Source organism: Phasianus colchicus, chromosome 30 (assembly GCF_987193195.1).
Source record: "Phasianus colchicus chromosome 30, bPhaCol1.hap1.1, whole genome shotgun sequence".
Lineage (NCBI taxonomy): Eukaryota > Metazoa > Chordata > Aves > Galliformes > Phasianidae > Phasianus > Phasianus colchicus.
The window spans coordinates 1,819,319-1,838,222 of NC_143465.1; the positions used below are offsets into that span (position 1 = coordinate 1,819,319).

An 18,904-nucleotide genomic window follows, 5' to 3' on the forward strand; every position below is an offset into this window, starting at 1 on the left:
CCCCTCCCTCAAACTCCAGGAGACCCCCAGTCCAACAAAATGGCAGCAACAGCGACCCACAGCCCCATTTAACACAACAGCAACAGCAGGGAGGGCTCTGTGGGGTCAGAGCCCCCCCCAAACAGCACAGGCTCAGGTGAGGGTGGGGGATGCAGCCCCCCCAGCTGCCGTTGTGCCCCCTCCAGCAGCTCACAGTTCAATAGATGGGGGCTCCAGGCTCAGAGCAGCCTCCCTCTGCACTCAATGGCCCCGCAGCAGCACAGCAGCTCTTTGCCCTCCACGCTGCCCACCTCGTAGTTGTAATCCCAGGTCAGTTCTGTGCCAGCCCGGATCCTCCTGCAAAGAAAGGCAGCCACAAAGGAGATGCTGTTCCCAATGGGATGCTGTGGCCACGTGGGACAAAGGACCCCCACCCCATTCCTATGGGGCACAGTGGGGTCTGAACGCTGCCCCACAGCAGCGGCTCCAACCCTTGGGATGCCCTGCAGTGATGGATCCCCACTCAGCCCCCTCCTCTCCACCCAACCCCACATCCCAGCTGGGAGGGAAGGCTGGGCCTGACCCCACACATGGGCAGAGCCCACAAACCAGCAGAGATCCCAGCCTCCTCCCCCCTTCCTCCATTTACTTGCTGGCAAAGAAGGCGACCCACGGGAAGCGCAGGTCGTGCGTGTCCACGAAAACGTTCTGCACGAAGAGGTTGGGACTGCAGCTGTGCTGCAAAGAGAACAGAGCTGTGGGTGCTGAGTGAGCCCTGGGGGGTGGGAAGGGGGAGGCAGAAACCCTCACAAATGAGTGGCAGCCCTGAAAGAGCCGCATCCCACGTCATCCCACTGCATCCCATATTGTCCCACTGCACCATCCCACTGCATCCCAATACATCCCACACCATCCCACTGCAGCCCAATACATCCTACATCATCCCACTGCATCCCACATCATCATCCCACTGCAGCCCACATCATCCCAATGCAGCCCACATCATCTCACATCATCATCCCAGTGCATCCCCCATTATCCCACTGCATCATCCCAATGCATCCCACTGCATCATCCCACACCATCCCACTGCACCCCAATACATCCTACATCATCTCAGTGCATCCCACATCAACCCACTGCACCCCCCATCATCATCATCCCAATGCGTCCCACTGCACCCCAATACATCCTACATCATCTCAGTGCATCCCACTGCATCAACCCAATGCATCCCACATCATCCCAATACGTCCCACTGCACCCCAATACATCCTGCATCATCCCACTACATCCTACATCATCTCACTGCATCCCACATCAACCCACTGCACCCCCCATCATCATCATCCCAATGCATCCCCCTGCACCCCAATACATCCTACATCATCCCCATCATCCCACTGCATCAACCCAATGCATCCCACATCATCCCAATACGTCCCACTGCACCCCAATACATCCTGCCTCATCCCAACTGCCTCATCCCACTGCCCCCCAATGCATCCTACATCATCTCACTGCATCCCACATTAACCCACTGCACCCCCCATCATCATCCCAATGCGTCCCTCTGCACCCCAATACATCCTGCATCATCCCACTGCATCCTACATCATCTCAGTGCATCCCACATCAACCCACTGCATCCCCCATCATCATCCCAATGCATCCACCTGCACCCCAATACATCCTACATCATCTCAGTGCATCCCACTGCATCATCTCAATGCATCCCACATCATCCCCATTATCCCACTGCATCACCCCACTGCAGCCCAATACATCCCACATCATCTCACTGCATCCCACATCAACCCACTGCATCCCCCATCATCATCCCAATGCATCCACCTGCACCCCAATACATCCTACATCATCTCAGTGCATCCCACTGCATCAACCCAATGCATCCCACATCATCCCAATACGTCCCACTGCACCCCAATACATCCTGCCTCATCCCACTGCCTCATCCCACTGCCCCCCCAATGCATCCTACATCATCTCAGTGCATCCCACATCAACCCACTGCATCCCCCATCATCATCCCAATGTGTCCCTCTGCACCCCAATACATCCTACATCATCTCAGTGCATCCCACTGCATCAACCCACTGCATCAACCCACTGCATCAACCCACTGCATCAACCCACTGCATCAACCCACTGCATCAACCCACTGCACCAACCCACTGCACCAACCCACTGCACCAACCCACTGCACCAACCCACTGCACCAACCCACTGCACCATCCCAGCTCTCCTGGAGCTCCGTGCTCACGTTGAGGTAGCGGCCCAGATTCCCTTCCAGTTTGGCATCAATGATATAGCAGGACTCCTCTCCATCGTAGAACTGCCGTGTTGTCCTGCAGACCGGAGCGCTGTCGCCCTTCTCAGCTGCTGCCATGTTGGTGGATTTGATGGCGATGCCGTGGGTGGATTTCAGGGCAAACCCCCGTGTGGATTTCACTGCCACCTGCCTCTTCATGGGCCCTGCAGGAGAGTGAAGGCCAGGAGGAATCCACAGCTCCAGGCTCACTGTGGGACCCCCCCAGGTGCAGAGCGAGGCACTGTGCCATCCTCTTGCACAAAAGCTGAGTCCTGGGGCCTTGAGAACTGGGAGACATCCAGCTTCTGCTTCCACCCAGCTCAGAAACCTGAGGTGCAGCTCAGATCCACACCACCCCAAGGTGGGCTCCTGCCAACCCCCCTCCTCACCCTCCCACATCCCTATGAGCAGCAGCACAGTGTTGTGAGCAGGGGCAGCTCTCAGCACCGGGAGGTTGTGGGGCAGCCCTTTGCCTCCCTGCACTCACCTGAACCAGAGGGATTCTTCTTCTCATCCCCTTCCTCCTCCTCAGAGCCCGATGAGATGGTCTGGATGTCATCACTGTCGTTGGCAGCACCCTGGGGCTGCCCCTCCACCTTGGGCCCGTTGTCTCCATCGCTGTCTGTGCTGCTGGACAGGGTCAGCACGTCCTGGAAGTGCCATTGCAGCTCCTGAGCAGTGCTGCTCCCACTCCCCCCCTCACTATCCCCACTAAAGGACCCCTCCACCCCTTAGGAAACCTGCACACAGGCAGCTGGCAGGGAGCTGAGCCACGCAGTGCTGGGGCTCTGGAGGAGGATGGGCTCTCTTTGAGTCTTGCAGGGAATACCCACAGGGATGGGGGATCCCTCTCCCCCTTAGTGCACAGCATCCTCATCCCCTGGGTGCAGAGCAAGGCACCGTGCAGTTCTATGACGGAGAGGAGTCCAGCACAAAAGCTGAGCCTTCAGAACTGAGAGACCCCTACCAGCAGAAGGCAGCCTCAACTCCCCCATAATCTCAATTAGGAGCCATTGGCACTCAAAAGAGAGCAGCAGATGACAAGAAGAGCAGCACAGAGGACAGCCATAGGGCAGCTCACCTCGGCGGGGGGCTGCAGGGGCCCCGAGTGCCGCCTGCTCTGCAGCAGAGCTGTTTTGCTGGTGGGTCTGCGCAGCCCTTCCAGTTTGGGGGGGCTGGGGTTGTAGCCATACAGCCTGCCCAGGTCGCTGAGCCTGCGAGGGGAGGAGAAGAACTCAGAGGTGGTTGGGAAAGCAGAGAGCTCAAAGAGAACAGCATCTTCGAGCAGCCCCGACTACTCGCATCCCTCTGGTGCAGCTTACTGATATCTAAAAGAAGTGGGGAGCAGCCACAGAACCACAGCAATTCATTCCAAGGCAAATTTGGAAAGAATTAATCATAATAAAAAGCAGAAAAATACGATTGAAGGAACCTTACCCGGGGACTTTGCTTGAGTCTTCAGGTTCCTGCAGAAGGAAGAAATGCAAAAGATGAAAATTCCTTCTTTTCTTTGTGGGTGCTCCAGAAGGATCCATTTACCACACCCACCCTCCAAACCCATCGGATCTCCAGGCCCCCTCCTCAGGATGGAGGATGAGCACAGAGCACCCAAAACCCCCCAACACGGGGTTGAGCCCCCCGACCCCCCCAGCTCACATCCTTCCTTGGTGCCTTTGCCTCTCCCTCCGCTCCCCCTGGGGCAGGATCAACCCTGCAGCCTTTGGCCTCCCCTCCTTCGCTCATCTTGAAGGACGAGGTGCTGTCATTGTCCTGGAAGCTGTCAGACACGCTGTTGGAGCTGAGCCACGAGGCCACTTTGTTCTTGGAGGTCTCCTCAGAAACGGGCAGCTTGCAGGAAGCAGCTGCTGCAGCCTCATCTTGGCCGACCTGTGGTGTGAGCCCCGAATCCTTGGAGGCTGTTTCTGAGAGCCCGTTTTCCTTCTGGCCGCGGGTTTGTCGCCTCGTGGCGTAGCTGCGCCACACCGAGCTGGCATTGAAGCCCTCATCCTTGCAGAAGTTGTCATCAGAACTGTCCTCGTTGGACTCCTCCTGCTCCTCCGTGCCCGTGTTGTCCTCCTCATCGTCCTTCAGGTCCACCCCGCTGCTGTCAGACGAGCACTTGGCGTCGCTCTCGTAGCCCTCCTTGAAGTTCTCCACGCTCTCGATGTGATCCAGGTTTGCAAAGTATTCATCCCCCATCTCCAAGCCCTCTTTGTCGGCGAAGTCATCCGTGAGGATTTTCCCTGGTAAGCAGAAAACAAAGCGTGACTTTCCCAGTCACACCGATAGCCCACAGTGCTGTAACCCCACTGGGACCAGAGCCCTCACACACTGCAATGTTGGGTTTGCACTGCGTGCCCCCTCCTGCCTCTGCACAGCACCCATCTCCAGCCAAAGCTGTCAGCTCTACCTGCATAGATGCAGACGAAGGAGCCCTTGGCAATGTCATCAAGGCAGCGGATGCCCCAGCCCTTGTTCTGAGTCTTGAACAGCTGCAGCCTGACCTGCAGCCCGTGCTGGACCAGGCGGTTGGTGCACATGTTGATGTTGCATTTACACCTCTTGTTACACTCGTAAACCCTGAAAGGAAGGAGAGCAGTGTCAGTTATCTGAGAGCAGAGCTCTCCTCCCCTGAGGCAGACAGGTCAGAGGGGAGAGGCCTATAATGAGAGGAGAGGGAGGGGGGATGGAGAGGGAGGGGGGATGGAGAGGGAGGGGGGATGGAGAGGGAGGGGGGATGGAGAGGGAGGGGGGATGGAGAGGGAGGGGGGATGGAGAGGGAGGGGGGATGGAGAGGGAGGGGGGATGGAGAGGGAGGGGGGATGGAGAGGGAGGGGGGATGGAGAGGGAGGGGGGATGGAGAGGGAGGGGGGATGGAGAGGGAGGGGGGATGGAGAGGGAGGGGGGATGGAGAGGGAGGGGGGATGGAGAGGGAGCCAATAATAGAGAAGAATGAGAAGAGAGGAGAGGGAGCCAATAATAGAGAAGAAGGAGAGGGGATGGGGAGGGAGAGGGGATGGGGAGGGAGAGGGGATGGGGAGGGAGAGGGGATGGGGAGGGAGAGGGGATGGGGAGGGAGAGGGGATGGGGAGGGAGAGGGGATGGGGAGGGAGAGGGGATGGGGAGGGAGAGGGGATGGGGAGGGAGAGGGGATGGGGAGGGAGAGGGGATGGGGAGGGAGAGGGGATGGGGAGGGAGAGGGGATGGGGAGGGAGAGGGGATGGGGAGGGAGAGGGGAAGGAGGCCAATAATAGAGAAGAAGGAAAGGAGGGGAGGGGAGGTGGTGCACGCTCACCCAGTTGGGAGGCACTCCTCCAGCCTCTTGTACTGGTACCCCGAGTTGGGGTTGATCTGCCCTCCCGGGGTGCAGCCGGTTGCTTGGACCGTCAGCTGGTGACAGGCACACTTAGATCTGCAGGCAGAGAGAAATAAAACTCACCTGAGCCCCCAGAGAATCGATTCTGCACACCGGTTTGGCAGGAAGGGAAAGCTGAGCCCTCCTGCGCGCGGGCAGACAGAGCTTCAGGGCCAAAGCTGCGGCCCAACGTGGCCCCACAGCACCGTGAGCCAGCTGAACGGGAGGGAATGAGGAGCAGCAGGGATCACCTACTTGTCCCTGCAGCCATCCCTGCAGTCGCAGCCCACGAGGAATTCCCAGCCCGTGTTGATGAAGACCCCCTTGCCGGGGATGCGCTCCTTGCTGTAAGCCACCTGCGGCGGCGGCGTGCTGTCGATCTCATTGACACAGGACAGAGGCACGTCCTCACGACCCTTAGTGATATCAGCGATGTAATAGTAGGGTTTGTAAGGCTGGAATTTACGATCCACCAAAACGTAAGGATCCAGACAGAACATCTCCAAAAAGAGGAAATCGCAGTCGGTCTCGAAGAGGTAGCGCTCGATTTCGGCCATGCTGCGCAGGCAGAGCCCGCAAGGCGTTTTGTAGATGACGTGGAAACCCATCTTACGGTTCACCCTGCGACGAGCTGTCATCCTCCTGAAGTCGTAGAGCAGAGGGATGAGCAGGGGGTTCTTGCTACGGTACTGATCGCTGCGGATGGGTCGCACTCGGGACAGGCAGGCGTAGCTGCAGACGTGGGGGAGGTAGAAGAGCTTCTCCAGCGGCGCGCGGTACGACGGCTCGTTGGGCACCCGGTCCAACATGCCATGGAAGGGCTGAGCTGAGCCTGCTGGCCCGCTGGGGAAGCTGCTGTGGGAAAGGTGGACAGTGAGAACCCACGGCTGCCAAAAGGGCCCCTATTGCTCTTTTTATCCTGCTAAGGGCTTTTGGGTGTTTCGTTTCCATTCTGCAGAGAAGGACCTGGGGTACTGAGGGATGGAAAACTGAAGGTGAAGCAGCAGGGTGTGATTACAGCTGGGAAAGCAAATGGGATCCTGGGCTCCAGCAGCAGAGGGGTGGCCAGCAGGGACAGGGAGGTGATTGTCCCCCTCTGCTCTGCTCTTGTGAGGCCCCACGTGCAGCACTCTCCCAGCTCCATCCAGACAGGGAGCTGTTGGAGGGGGTCCAGAGGAGCCACAGAGATGAGCAGGGCTGCAGCACCTCCCTGCAAAGACAGGCTGAGGGAGCTGGGCTTGTTCAGCATGGAGAAGAGAAGCTGCGAGGTGAATCATTGCAGCCTGCAGTACTAAAGGGAGCCCAAAAACAGGAGGGGAGTCAGCTCTTGGGAAGGGGAGATGAGAGCAGGACGAGGGGAAATGGCAGGAATTGAGGGAGGGCAGATTTCAGTTGGGTGTCAGGGGGAAATTCTTCACTATGAGAGCGGTGAGGTGCTGGAACAGCTGCCCAGAGAGGCTGTGGATGCCCCGTCCATCCCTGGAGGTGTTGAAGGCCAGGTTGGATGGGGCCCTGGGCAGCCTGGGCTGCTGTGAAACGTGGAGGTTGGTGGCCCTGCATGTGGTGGGGGTTGGAGATTCATCATCCTTGAGGTCCCTTCCAACCCAAACCATTCTGTCATTCTGCTCACACACTGGTATGGCTCGGCAGCTTTGCTGCTGAGTTTGGTTAGACTTGAGCTGCAGCGCTCCCTGAGAGAGAGGCAGAGCACATCTCAAAGGGAGGGAGGGAGCATCACCAGGCATTTCTGAACAGAAAACCACCGCCAGAAGGGAGCACAGGAGGCAGCAATAAGCTGCCTGCAGCCTCAAAGCACACAGATCAGCAGCTGTGGGGCAGGGAGACAAAGCTGCCGCCATGGAAGAGCCACCTGCAGACACAGATTAACACCAACTCCCCTCAGAAGCCCCAGAATGTTCATAGATACTCGAGCCCTTTGCAAACAAGCAGTTCCAGAGGCTCTGACCAGGGCTGAGCAGAAGTGATAAGAGGCTTTCCAAGCTCACACCAACGACAAAACGCAGCCAGCAGTCGTCAGGGAGGGACAGTGAGGTAAGGAGATGACAAACGATTGGGACTTGGCAAAAAACCAAAGCAAACCAACCCCAAATCCCACCCAGAACTGCTGTGCTCACCGATGCTGCTGGGCTGCAGCTGCCCTTCCTGGTGCATCACTCAGCACAGGTGGTGAAGGCGACGACTGTCCCGAGCCAGGCCGGAATGATGTGCTCTTCTTGGCCACCTGCTTCCTCGACTGGGCCAGCAGACTATCAGAGCACCTGCAGGAGGGAAAAAGGGCAGCAATTGGCAAAGTGCAGCAGCCCAATTCCTCCCCATGTTATTGACAGCGTCCTGCCAACACGAAGTGAGCAGGTTCATCCTCATAGACACGCAAACCCAAATGTGCATGGCATAAACAATCCTGCAGCAGCCCAACAGTGAGTGCTGACACACAGCTGGTTGTTAAAGGGCACAAAGAAACCCTGCACCAGCAGGAAGGAGCACTCAGAGCTTGGGTTTGTGCTTCAGCACCGAGCAGTGGGAGGAATCAGAGGTACAGAGCACTCCTTTGTCCGTGCCAAGCAATAAAATCAGATGAGACACAGGGATGTAACACCAGCATCCACAGAAGGGCTCAGGGGGATCCCTGACAGCCCTGCAGGGGATGCACAGCAGCAGAGAAAAACTGCAGAGATCCTCAATCCATTTTTATGGCTGAAACAGAACGCAGCCCAACCAGCCACTGGCTTCCATAGGTGGAAGAACACAGCTGTTATTAGGGCAGAAAGCAGCACAGCAGGGTTTGACAACTGCAGCAAACCTCTGCTTGAAAGAGAGAGGTGTCCAGCACATCTTTAAAACTTCAGGAGCAAGAGAACAAGGCTGCTGTCAGCAGCGTTATAAAGGAACAGCAGTGAGCAGCTCCATGGCACCACAGCAAGGCTGAAAGCAGGGCTGGAGGGGGAGGAGAGCTGACCCTCCCTCAAAGCAAATAAAACAGGGCAGCAAAGAAACCATTCTCTCACTTTTAATAATGTAAGAAACAATGTTTAACCCCAAAGTATTCCTGGAGGGGCACAGCATGCTGCCTCAGGGCAAGGATGGGGAAGGGCTGGCTTTGAAACAGCCTGATACTTAAAAGGCAGGACAAGGAAACATCTGTAGTGTCTGCTTGATTAGATCTGACAACAAGATCCTGAAGTCAAAGCCACTGTCAGGAGAGGGAAGAAAATGTGTTCCTGTGAGAATGGTTAAATGGGAATGGAGAGATTCATTGGGCAGTGAGCCTGCAGATCCTGGCCATCCAATTTCATGCCTTCCTGTTGTGCCCCAGGCAGCTCAGGGTGCCCCACTGCCCCCCCATGTCCTGGGGGAGCCCCCATGCAGGAGCCAGCACTGTTTTCTGGGGGATCTCCCCTGGCAGAGCATCTCTCCTTTTGGTTCTGTTGGAAAAGAGGGGCCAGATTGCAGCTTCAATTCTCACGTCTCGGTCAGGATGGCACAAGAAGTGCATTTCCTATTGAATCCCCACATCCAGGGGCAGCCTGAGTCCCATTGCACCGCTTTTGGAGGGGGAATCCCATGGTGAGAAGGCAGCTTTGGGGTTCTTACACACTGCTACAACGACAGAGCATCCGGAGAGTAAAACTTCACGTGCTGCACGGCTTCCTCACAGCTGGGGCATCTCCTTTCTCCTCTCAGCCCATGCAGCACAACGCAGTGACAGCAGAAAACGTGCTGGCAGGGGGTCAGGCGTCCATAAATTCGGATGGGAAATCCACAGTGGTGACAAAAATGAACGGGGGCAGCTTCCCTCTCCCCTGTAAGGCTCTCAGGGTCCCAGAGCACACACTCTGTTGTCCTGCTGTTCTCAAACACGCTCCCTTCATCACCATGCTGAGTCCTTCCTCCATCCAGGCCTCCTTCAGCACTGTCCTGGCCCTCCATGGTGGTCCCCCCCGGACCCCCAGCAGCAGGAGATGCGTGGGGAGCTCGGATGGAGCTCAGAGTGAACACATTTGGTCCACGAGCACCCGGACCAACAGCTGATCCCGAATTCTCAGCGCTCTGTAAGCCATTGAGTTCTGCCAGCAGGTCGGTCCAAGCAGAGGAATGCAAGGCAGCCGAGGACCAAAGCCTGGACGTGACACGAGGGAGCAATTCAGATTTTCAGAAGAGAGGCAGCAAGCTTTCTAACTCGGAAATGCAGCAACGTGTGCGAAGCTTTAGCCCTGGCTAAAAGTGGGCATCTGGCTCAGGGGTGCTCAGCTCTCAGCTCCCCCGCCCCCAGCATCTCCTCCTGCAGCCTTTCCTCTTCAGCTCTCCCCAGAAGCAAAACAAGAAACATCTGCAAAGCCAGGAACCGAGCAGAGCCACGAAGGAAATGTGCACCTGAAGGCTCTGCTATGCAAAAAGGGCAGTGCCCCAAAGGGCTGAGCACTGCAGACGGAACGCAGAGAAGCAGAGAACTGATTTGGGTACTTACTCCATCTCAGAGGGCTGTGGAGAAACGGGCTGTGCTGCTAGAGAGGCTGCCTGCATCTGCTCCAGGGGTTTGTACTGGGTTCCAGCTCCAGTCAGATCTTGTGTATACTGGACTACGGGGCCTTTGCTCCGCACGGCGCCTTGGGGGAGGAATAAAAGAGCTCAGTATCAACACAGAGTTCTTACAACAGCCAGAGATGGTCCCATCAGCCACAAAACACTGTGGAAAGCAGAACAGAAGCACTGGCCATTAACAGTGAGCCACTGGCAAAGCTTTGAGTCACAGCAATCAACTCAGGCAGATTCTGCCTGCTTCTGCCACATCCAGCAGGCAAAGCCCACCGTAAATCCAGCATCCCTGGGAGTTCTGCTAAAAGCTCCACCACAAAACACACAGACAATGACCCCAGGATTCCCAAATACACAGGAAAGCAAAAAACACTCCGTACCAACATTGGGACGAGTCCTTGCCTGTCCACTCTGCTTCTTTTCCTGGGTGGAGGCAGTGGAGGTTTTCATGCTGAACATGGGCTCGAGGCGCGTGGATCCCCGGTAAATCCACTCACAGCGTTTGTCATCCTGCAGCAAGGAGAATGCAACACTCACAGCATCTACAGCAAGAGCTTCCTAGATGAGGGATGCAGAGCCAGGAAACGTTAGTGATGCTTTTAAAGCCAGCAGAACCCAACTGAGAAGAGGTAAAGCATTGATGAGAAGGCTTGTGGAAGGTCATGCAAACAAGTGAGTCGTGCCCAGGTGCTGTTATTTAGACAGCAAGCAGGCACCAATGTGTCTGCTCCTCTGCTGCAATGTGCACAAGTTGAGCCTGCAAAATCCTGCAGCTCCTGCTCAGCTGCTCAGAACAGCACTCCTATTGAACAGAAGGTGCTGCTGGGAGCTTACAGCAGAAAAGGACCAGGACAGAACTGCTGCAGACGATTAATTCTGTTTTGTAACCATCTATAAAGCACTTTGCATGCACAGCTGTGGGAGCAAACCACAATTAAAAGAGCTTTTGGAGCTTTCATCATGCAAATAAAAGCCTCACCTTCCCAGCAAAGCAGAGATTAGCAGAACCTGTGCCTGCTCCAGAACCCCAGCAAGGAAACTGGGTTCCATCAGGCCCACAGGTTCAGCTCTCACACACAAAAACAACCCCATCCTCCCCACTCAATGGGAGAGGAGAAATGGCTGTACCAGGAAGAGGATTTTGACCAGACTGCTGTCCACTTCTTCCACCCTGGATTTCCACCAGGTCCCCTCCCATTCAGTTTTGATCAGCTGGCCATTCTTCAGCAGCACCATGGGGCGGTTGGGGTAAGCACTGATGTACTCCTCAATGAAGTCCCGGCATGACACGTCCTCTATGTCCTCCCATGTCTTCTTAACTGTACAGAAAGGGAGAGAAATGAGGTTGGGGAAAGGTCCTTTGGCTCTTTTTCAAATGGATTTCTGCTAAAAGCCATCGGGCAGCAGGCTGGGCAGCAGGGCACACAGCCACACCAATGCCTCCCAGTGTGCAGGGAGCTGCAGCACGCTGCTGTGCAGGCAATAAAACACTGCTTCCTCCCATTCTGCATGCAAAGCAAATCTCTACAAGCACAGCGCTGAAACGTGCATGACCTTCATGTTCAAGATAAGCTCTTTGTGTGCCCACGAGCACCCTGAGTAACCCCAGCATGAGAACACAGGGGAGGCAGAGGTCACTCACGTGGCCTGCAGACTGGATACAGCTCCCACTCCTTGACATACGAAGCGTAGCCATCATCAAAGAAGATCAAGAACCTGGATAACAGCACAGAGAACACACGTGTAGAGTTGGGCTTGGAAATGTCACTGAATGAAAGCAGAAAAACCTCACTCTGCCACCTACAAATGCCATGGATCAGGCGTGGCACATGAGGATGGACAGAACTGATTGCTCCGGCCCAGAGCTCCAGGCTTTGCAGCACTGCTGCTTCCCTCAGTGCTTCTGAACCACTCTCCCCAGCCCTGAGCTATGTCTGCACTCCCAAAGAGAACACACAGAAGCTGCCCAAAGGCTTTCCACCAGCACAGCACAACCAGGCCCTCTCCCCCTGGCTCCAAACCTCCGTGCCTCCACCACAGGAGTTAAAATGATGGGAAAAGCAAAGAGTTTAATTGCTCCTAATCTCCACAAAGATATTTTCAGAGCCTCTGGGCAGCAAAAGAGCTGCATGCTGTGACTGAGAGCAGCACGAGGGGAGAGCTGGGGGAGGGCACACAGGAGGTGTGTGTGGAAGAGCCCAGGGCTTCAGGGGAGATGGGGCCCACAAGGCTGAACCACACAGCACAGCGGTAAGGAGAAGAGATAAGGAAAAAAAGATAAAAATAAAAACATGCCCCCAAGTAACACTTTGGATGCAGGGCTGTGCCAGGGTTATGAGAGATCAGCAGAACAGCCAGGAGGAGCACATTTGCAACACGACTAATAGGTACAGAGCTCTGCCCAGATATCCTACACTTATCAGATGGAACTTCACACGGTTGGGTGGAGCCACATCTGAGCGTGGGAGGATGATTAAACCCTCTTTGAATCTTCTCAGGAAGACCACAAACCAAAAACCACATCCAAGGAGTGCTGCCTCTCATCTGCATGCAGCTGAGGGGACTGCTTTAGACCTGCTGCTGCTCCTGGTTATGTACCCAGGCAACACTGCTGGCACAAAACATTTCAGGGCTTCTCTTTCCTCATTCCATGCCCCGAACAGGGCAGGCTGATATCTGCATGATCATTTGAATGAATTACCAAACACAACTTCTGACTCAGGGATCTGAGTAACAGAACAGAAGCTCCACCCAAAGCATTCACGGATAAGAAAAAGTGAAGAAACAACACTGAGCACAACCCTGGGGAGGTCAGAAAGCAGTTTAGCTCCCACTTCAGCACGTTTCCTTCTAATTAAAAAGGAAAAAAAAAAAAAAAAGAATGGTTGTGGAGGAGAATGAATACCTGTCTTTATTCTTCACATTTGGTGTTTCAGCCACTATGCCAGCATACAGCCAAACCTGATCCCCATCTTTGTATTTTGCCACAACTCTGCTCCCAACGTAGTGTTTGTCCGGGGAGGGGTGATAGTCGTAAGCAATGTGATTACCAGAAAGCAAACTCTTCCCCTTATTGTCAAATTTCACTTTGTACTTCTTACCAGCACCTGAAAAGACGTTTCAGCAAGGCAGGATCAACAAAGGCACAATGATTCCATACAGGAAGAACTGAGCACCACTCATCCACACTCAGAACCTACCGACCGTCTGGATGGCAATCAGAGTTCCTTTGTGCCACGTTTTGGTTCTCTTCTTGCCCAGGATCCTCATGCCAACCTTCAGATCACCATCATTGCTGAGATCACCCACTCCCACAGCAGGTCCAGTAGACTGGAGAGCACCAGGAGCTTGCTGTGGGGTTTGTGCATCTATCCAAAAAAAACCAAACAAACAGCCACGTTAGAAACATCCCAGAGACTCACTCTGCTATGCTTGCAACTGGAAGCACACCTGTCAGACCCAAAGCAGGGAGCACCCCTACTTTGCTTTGCTGCAGTCACTAAAGTGCCTCAACCCTATAGGATGGAGCCACCAGCAAGGGAAGATGGCATAAAAAGCTCTCATGTTACAGGAAATCCAAATATTTGGACTTAAAAAGGATTTCAGGAAACAAAATGGAATCTGCACACCCCAATGGGTCTTCCCAACAGGGAAATAGCAAAGAACAGAGCTGTACTTTTCCTTTCCAAAATGAAAACCAAGAGGCCCAGGATTCAGGCAGCATCCAGGCTGGGGTTCACAGGAGTGCCAGCACACAGCAGCCAGCTGCAGAAAGCTCACACTGACCTTTCAGTGCATCCTGGGCATTTGTTCTCCTGTGCACAGCATCCATAAATTTCTGAACATCCTGGGCTGACCTTCTCATTGCTGCCATGGCTTCCCTCAACTGAAGGGAAGGAAAGGAAAAGAATATGAAAGGGTGGGGATTTTTACCCTCACTGAATACAACAACGTCCTGAGCATGCCAGCAAAACCCCACTGCAGAAGTGCACCATGATCAGTTCTATGCTAACTCACCAGAGTCTGATCCTTGGCAACCTTGGGACTGCTATCACCTGGGTTTAGAGAGAAAATACATGGTTTAAAACGTACTGGGGAGGAAGAATCCACCCTAGAAAGTCACTGAAAGAAAAGGGACCAGACAGAAGCATCTGTTCAAAAGCATCCTCTGGTCCTATCCAGAAATTCACTCAAAAAAGGCAATTTTACTTCCAATCTTTTCCAGATGCAAGACATGCTGCACTTGCAGCTCCTCCACAGCAAAGGCAGCATTTGATGGGGACAATTAGTCCCAGTTCAGCACCTGAACAAGCCTAAACTCCAGGAAGTGTGGGGCAATTACAGGCCCTGGCAGACCACAACAATGCTGATGCCCCTCATGTGAGCTAATGGCACTTCCCATCTGCTTTAGGGCCACCGTGGCTGATGGGCAGCTCTACAGCACTCCAATTCTGATCCCCCTCTGCTCCAGGATGCTCCTATCCCCACTCCTTCCTCATCACCACAGAGCACAATAAGATACTGAACTGTTCTTCCACCCTGAATCAATACTCATGATGTCGTCATCGTCATCATCTGGGATCTCAATCACTTCTGTGGGTTTGGCAGCCAAGTCCTCCTCCTCAGAGCTGCTCTCACGGTACTCCAGGCCCAGTTTGGAGTACAGATCCTTTACCAACATCTCACATTTATGAAAGTCTCTGGGGTGGGAAGAAAGAAAGAGATGTGAAAAGATAAAGTGAGTCCAGACGTATATCCCACAACACTGCAGAAAGAAATAGGAACCACTGGGGAGCTGGCAACTGAACACAGCCATCATGAGGTGAGGGAGAAGTATTCACAAGAAGGATTCACAGTCATGGGGTGATGATTTTAATTATCCCTCCATCATCACATACAAGTCAACCAGCATGGCATCAGCCAAATGGAAGGCAGCACTCAGAACACCAGACTTTGCCACCCGATCTGCCCCATCTCTGCTCTCTGAGACCCAACTCAGACACACAACCACAATTCCATGCGTGCTCACCTCCAAGCATCATCAAAGAGACGATCGACGTGAGCCACCTCATCTTCCTTCTGTTTCACATACATCTCCAGCTCCTCCAGCTGCTGCTTCTTCTGCTTCACATACTCAGACTTCTCCAGCTCCTTGCTGATGATGTCCTCCAGCTCCTCCATGGAGATTCCCATCTCCTCCATCACTTCTTTTTGCAGCTCTTTGATGTCCTGGCAATCCATTTCTACTCCCCCTGGAACCACAGATGGGTGAGGCCACCGTTTATCCCCCGCCTTGCTCCACTCCATCCCAGCTGCCTCCCGCTGCCCTACAGCTCACGTTTCTCCCCCCATTCCCACCCTCCAGCCCCGATAACGCAAAGATCCAACGTCTCTCTGAGAGCCGGGAGGAAAAAAAGAGGAAGGGAACACAGAGGAGCCGTGCTGCCCAATGGGAATTGGGTCCCACCGCCGTGCTGGGGATGCAGCCAGCAGCACACGGAGCTCCTCCCGCTCCCCTGGGCCCAAAACCCCCCCAAACTCCCCTGCGCTCCTCACCCCCCCCACATCCCGTGTCTCAAACCCCCCCCAGCCGCCTCACAAACCCCTCAGCCCCCCCCCCCCCTCCCTCACAAACCCCTCAGCCCCCCCCCCAGCCGCCTCAAAAACACCTCAGCCCCCCCCCCCGCTCCTTCACAAACCCCTCACCGCTCACCCCTTCCCCCCGCCGGCCCCGCGGCCCAGCCCGGCCCCCTACTGCTGGGATGGAGGCTGCGGAAGGGGGTCGGAGGCGCTGGACCGGAAGCTGCATGTCGTCACTTCCGTCAGATAGCGGAAGGCCCGATCCTCCCGACTTGAGGCCGGCGTTGCGGCTACGCATGCGCGAGCGGCGGAAGAGAGCCAATGCGCATGTGCGAGCAGGGAGGCGGGGGCCTTAAAGGGGCCGCGTCCCTGAAAAGGCTCAGCACTGCCACCCAGGGGACAGAAGGGGTTGGGGTTGGGGGGGTGTTCTGAGGGGTCTGAGGAAGGGAACAGAAGAACGGCTGGGGGTCTCATAGAGATGGAGGGCCCTGGGGTGCCTAGAAGTAATGGAGACTTGATGATCTTTAAGGTCTTTTCCAACCTGGGCAATTCTATGTTTCTATGAGAGCCTTGGGGGGGGGGGTGGGATGAAGCTCTGGGAGCACCCAGTGGGGAGGGAGAGCCTTGAGTTGCCATGCTGGGGGTCCCTGGGGGGGGGGGGGGGGTTCAGTTGATCTGCTCCTCCTCCCAGGTGGAGGTGGGGATGGCGCTGTAGGGGTCGATGATGAGCTTGGCGCAGCGAACCATCACAGCCAGCAGGAAGAGGCACGTGAGCACCACGAAGGCGATGGCGAAGCCCTGATCCACGTCGATGGCCATTGGGGCAGCACTCAGGCGTGCAGCCTCAGCCGCATCCTGCAGGGCAGAGGAGAGTGGAAAAACAGAAGCAGCGATCATAGGATAAAGGACCCCACTGTTCCCAGTGGCGTCCCTTCCAGCTTCCCTTCCTTGCACAGCCTCCCTGCTTTCCAGGAAAACCCGGGTTAAAATATGCCATTAATGTTGGGTGCAGCCATACTGGTGGTTGTTGGGCACAGCAGGACTTGGCTGAGCCCCCACAGAATCATGGAATCACAGAATCATGGAATCACGGAGTCATGGAATCACGGAATACCTCGAGATGGAAGGGATCTGTAAGGATCATTGAGTCCAGCAGACGTGGCTCGGGTTAGGAGGGGACAGGAGCGTGTGGGAAAGCCATGCTAAGCAAACAGGGGTGTACAAACAAGAGCAAAAGAGAAGGTTTGTTCAGGCCGGTGCCAGGAAAGCCACCAAACTCACAGATTTGTTTGTGTTCATAATTCTCCAGGAGCAAGCAAACACAGCCCCCATGAATGCCATCACCCCATTGAGGTGGGACCCCAACCCCCCCAGCTCTGAACACTGTCCTGTGTGTGCTGAGCGCCCCTTACCTCCCTCCAGATGGACAGATGGACGGACAGACGGACTGCCTGGCCCTGTGTCCTGCCTGTCTGTGGCTCTCCCCAGTCAATTGGCCTCATGAATAGTGCAGGGATACAGTGACGACGTGGCCTGCTGTCACCTCATCGGGCTTCATGAATACTGCAGGGACACGGAGGCACTGGGGCTGGATGTCACCTCTCTGGGCCTCATCAATACTGCAGGGCCGTGGTGACATCAGGGCCATCAACAACATTGCAGGGACACAGCAGCATCACCTTTCAGCTGCTCCCTGCAACGGGGAGAAGCCATCCTGTGGATTAAAGGGGTCACGAAGCACTCAGCACCTCCTGCCAGGCTTTGTGTGTGGCTCTGGTTGAGCAAACTGGGACCCCCCCCCCACCAGCAGACAGAGGTTCCCCACCTCCCCCCGGCCCATGGGGTGACCTGCAGTGGGGGCAGAGGCTGCTGTGGGCTCTGAGCAGTGCAAAGCTTTGGGAAATGCAGCACTGAGCTCTGAGATGCTCTGCAGTTTGGAGCTGCCAAAGAGTGGTGCAGGAAGGAGGAGCAGCACCTCCAGCAGCACCGCCTCTTCGTTTGGTTGTATTTATTATATTATCAATCCAAATCCCACTCCTGATCCCAATCCCAATCCCCAGCTCAATCCAAATCCTAGTCTCAATCCCAGCCCCTCTCTCAGTCTCAGTCCTAATCCCAATCTCAAACCAAATCCCAGCCCCATTCCCAACCCCAACCCCTCAATCCCAATCCCAGTCCAAATCCCAATCCAAATCCCAGTCTTAATCCCAATCCCGATCTCAACGCAAATCCCAGTCCCGATCCCAACCCCTCAGTCCCGATGCCAATCCCAATCCCAGTCCCAACCCCAATCCCAATCTCAACACAAATCTCAGCCCAAATCCCAATCCCAACCCCTCAATTCCAATCCCAGTCCCGACCCTAATCCCAATCCCAACTCAAATCCCAATCCTAATCCCTCAATCCAAATCCCAATCCCAACTTCTCAGTCCGAATCCCAATCCTACTCCTAACCCAACCCCCCGTCCAAATTCCAACCCCTCAATCCCAATTCCAATTCCAATCCCAACCCTAATCCCAATCCCAATCCAAATCCCAATCCCAACCCAAATTCCAGACCCAATCCCAACCTCTCAGTCCCAATTCCAGTCCCAATCCCAATTTCTCAGTCCCAATCCCAATCCCAACTTCAATCCCAATCTCAATCCAATCCCAGCCCAATTCCCAATCCCAGCCCCTCAATCCGAATCCCAATCCCAACCCAAATCCCAATCCCAACCTCTCAATCTGAATCCCAATCCCAACCCAAATCTCAATCCCAACCCCTCAATCCGAATTCCAGTTCCAATCCCAACCTCTCAGTCCCAATCCCAACCTCAATCCCAATCTCAACCCAATCCCAACCCAAATCCCAATCCCAGCCCCTCAATCCGAATCCCAATCCCAGCCCAAATCCCAATCCCAACCCCTCAATCCGAATCCCAATCCCAGCCCCTCAATCTCAATCCCAATCCCAATCCCAATCCCAATCCCAATCCCAATCCCAATCCCCATCACATTCTTTCGCTGGGGACAAAACAAATAAACAAAGTGACGTCATCACTCCCGCCCCTCTACCACGCCCCCCTCCGTGACCACGCCCCACCTCCCGTGACCACGCCCCC

General features: G+C 55.1%; 2 protein-coding genes across 13 annotated transcripts; both read right to left on the reverse strand.

Annotated features, from left to right (window-relative positions):
- Nucleotides 1-2: 2 nt before the first annotated feature.
- SETDB1 (SET domain bifurcated histone lysine methyltransferase 1) lies at nt 3-16,010 on the reverse strand. Of its 9 annotated transcripts, XM_031608085.2 has the most exons (22): nt 15,934-16,010; nt 15,250-15,472; nt 14,748-14,920; nt 14,238-14,275; nt 14,007-14,106; nt 13,421-13,588; nt 13,126-13,327; nt 11,863-11,936; nt 11,349-11,539; nt 10,601-10,778; nt 10,153-10,291; nt 7,802-7,945; nt 5,922-6,521; nt 5,607-5,723; nt 4,722-4,891; nt 3,968-4,554; nt 3,749-3,777; nt 3,393-3,525; nt 2,799-2,961; nt 2,264-2,475; nt 629-717; nt 3-336 (listed from the first exon to the last, which is right to left on the reverse strand). In XM_031608085.2, the coding sequence occupies exons 2-22, from the start codon at nt 15,459-15,461 to the stop codon at nt 219-221; spliced, it is 3,837 nt and encodes a 1,278-aa protein (XP_031463945.2). In that variant the 5' UTR covers nt 15,462-15,472; nt 15,934-16,010; the 3' UTR covers nt 3-218. The 9 variants fall into 9 exon arrangements, 6 of the variants coding, with proteins under 6 accessions (XP_031463945.2, XP_031463948.2, XP_031463947.2 ...); XM_031608088.2 differs by lacking the exon at nt 15,934-16,010 and having other exon boundaries at nt 5,922-6,518; nt 10,601-10,730; XM_031608087.2 differs by lacking the exon at nt 15,934-16,010 and having other exon boundaries at nt 10,601-10,730.
- A 95-nt stretch (nt 16,011-16,105) lies between these two features.
- On the reverse strand, nt 16,106-18,832 carry CTXND2 (cortexin domain containing 2). 4 transcript variants are annotated; one of them, XM_090127360.1, is made up of 4 exons: nt 17,626-18,832; nt 17,480-17,514; nt 17,213-17,363; nt 16,106-16,655 (listed from the first exon to the last, which is right to left on the reverse strand). In XM_090127360.1, the coding sequence occupies exons 3-4, from the start codon at nt 17,300-17,302 to the stop codon at nt 16,467-16,469; spliced, it is 279 nt and encodes a 92-aa protein (XP_089983486.1). In that variant the 5' UTR covers nt 17,303-17,363; nt 17,480-17,514; nt 17,626-18,832; the 3' UTR covers nt 16,106-16,466. The 4 variants fall into 4 exon arrangements, with proteins under 4 accessions (XP_089983486.1, XP_031463955.2, XP_089983485.1 ...); XM_031608095.2 differs by having other exon boundaries at nt 17,649-18,831; XM_090127359.1 differs by having other exon boundaries at nt 17,213-17,514; nt 17,626-18,831.
- Between the last annotated feature and the right edge of the window lie 72 nt (nt 18,833-18,904).